This window comes from Buceros rhinoceros, unplaced genomic scaffold, assembly GCF_000710305.1.
Source record: "Buceros rhinoceros silvestris isolate BGI_N320 unplaced genomic scaffold, ASM71030v1 scaffold4745, whole genome shotgun sequence".
In the NCBI taxonomy this organism is placed as follows: Eukaryota; Metazoa; Chordata; class Aves; order Bucerotiformes; family Bucerotidae; genus Buceros; species Buceros rhinoceros.
In genome coordinates this window covers 35,266-37,312 of record NW_010412157.1, presented here as the reverse complement: position 1 = coordinate 37,312, position 2,047 = coordinate 35,266, and the positions used below count along the sequence as shown (strand labels likewise).

Sequence of the window (2,047 nt, the reverse complement as noted above, 5' to 3'; positions counted from 1 at the left end):
TCCCTTGCCAGCACGTGTTCCCGGCCGGCGGCGGGCCTGCCACAGGAGCCGCTGTGCTTACTCAGCTGTACTCAGTGGGCTTTCCACGGCTTCCTTTAGTTCAGCTACATCACAGAAACTTGTGAAGCTTCTACAGCTCAGTTTTGTCTTTCACTATTTCAAGACGTCTGAAGGTTAAAGGTTACATGTGACTGGGGTAACTTCAGAATTTGTTAATTCATTTCTCTCTGCTAAACTGAGTGTGTTCTTGTTTGAAGTTTTTTGTGTTAATTTTTAAACAAAAGTTAAAACAAAAGTGGATGCTGAGATATTCTTAGTGTTTTTCTCTAATGTGCTTTTTGTCCTTTTTTCCAGAATAAAGCTCTGTCTATACAGTCCCACAGTTAAAAGAATTTTAAAAAGAACTTGAGAGTCCTGGAGGGATAATTAGTTTGGAAAGCTTTGCAGCAGTGCCTCGATCTTTTTGGAAATAGAGTCTATCTATCCCAGAAGGTAGGAAAGGATTTCTGAATTATAACCGTAGGTCCACGGCCAGGCCTGACTTTACTGATGAATGACAGACACTTGCTTTGGGTAGTAGGAGACATGTCTCAAGCTTAGCCTGTACGTGCAGTAAAGATGAAAAGGGTTAAGACACAGCTAGTTGAATCAAGTATGAAAAGTGCGTATGTATTATGACTTTCTGATGTGTTTGGATGAACTGCCTTGCTCCCCTGGATGTGGCTGAGGTGCAGCACCTGCTTGCTGAGTTTGCTAGCCGTGCTGATGCTGGCCAGCTGCTCTTGGCTGCCTGCTGGGGTAGCAGCGTCTGTGACAGCGTCAGAAGCAGCTCCTGGCTCTGCGCCAGGCTGTGCCCACGAACAGGAAGACGTGTGTCTCCATACCCTCTGTCTGCATGCTCTCGTCACCCCGAGGGGAGAACCATTGCTCCACGGCCTGTTTAACCTGATTCTCCTGTCATCACGGTCAGGTAGCCTTGTAAGCCCACGCGATTTATCTTGCATCCTCTCCCGACTGCGACCCACGCTGTACACTCCTGATCTTTCCTAGCATTTTACCATCAGTTCCCACAAATGGGGAACTTCAGCTCCGCTCAGCCACCCAGCTTTGCCCCTGGGACAAGTACATGCAGGCCACAGAGCTGCTCTCCACACAGATCCACTTCTGGAGGGCTTTACTCACACTGCGGGTTAATGCTCTTTCTCTGTCCCTAGGACTTGTGTTTGTCTTCCTGTTTTGCTAGCTGCAGGTCTCTGATGTCTAAGTCCATTCCTGTGGAAACCCTTGACAATATTTCTGCTCAGCTTGTTAGGCCTTTCTGCACAGGGCTTGTAACAAAATGCTTTTCATTGCCTTTCCCAGGCCCTTTATCCTGCCCCTTCATCTCACATCCGGGGTATTTTACTACTGATTAAAGGAAAGCAAATGCCCCTAGTTTATACTCACATTATCATGTGACAGCGGCACCGTGTGAACTGGAATGGGCTGCCAAAGGATTCTGGGGTTCCAAATCTGGCCCTGTGTCGGGGGGTACAGCCCGGCCAGACTTGCCTGAGCACTCATAAGAGTGTGATCACAGTCAGTGCTTTGAACATAAATCTGAAGCAAGGAAAAAAAAAGGGTAAAAAAAACTTCGGAAGGTCATTTCTCCTCAGTGGTTTATTTTTGGTTTTTTTTTTTTTTCACCTTGGTAGGAAAGAAGGGGACTGGTACTGTGCTGGGGAAGCTATCATTAAAATGGAGTGGGGTGAAGAAAAAATGTGAGAAAGAATGAGGAGAGAGAAAGAGTGAAGCTCAATAGGGCGAAAAAAAAAGGGTAAAAAAAACTTCGGAAGGTCATTTCTCCTCAGTGGTTTAGTTTTGGTTTTTTTTTTTTTTTTCACCTTGGTAGGAAAGAAGGGGACTGGTACTGTGCTGGGGAAGCTATCATTAAAATGGAGTGGGGTGAAGAAAAAATGTGAGAAAGAATGAGGAGAGAGAAAGAGTGAAGCTCAATAGGGCCGTGGAGAAAAATTTGGTTGGACAAGGGAGCTGCAACTCCTCTTTC

General features: G+C 46.0%; 1 protein-coding gene across 1 annotated transcript in view; it reads right to left on the bottom strand.

Annotated features, from left to right (window-relative positions):
- Window positions 1-2,047, bottom strand: part of LOC104493561 (prostatic acid phosphatase-like) — a 10,862-nt gene that overhangs the window by 6,319 nt on the left and 2,496 nt on the right. The window contains exon 4 of the mRNA XM_010136271.1: window positions 1,447-1,599. Coding sequence (XP_010134573.1) covers window positions 1,447-1,599 — 153 coding nt within the window. The remainder of the gene's footprint in view (window positions 1-1,446; window positions 1,600-2,047) is intronic.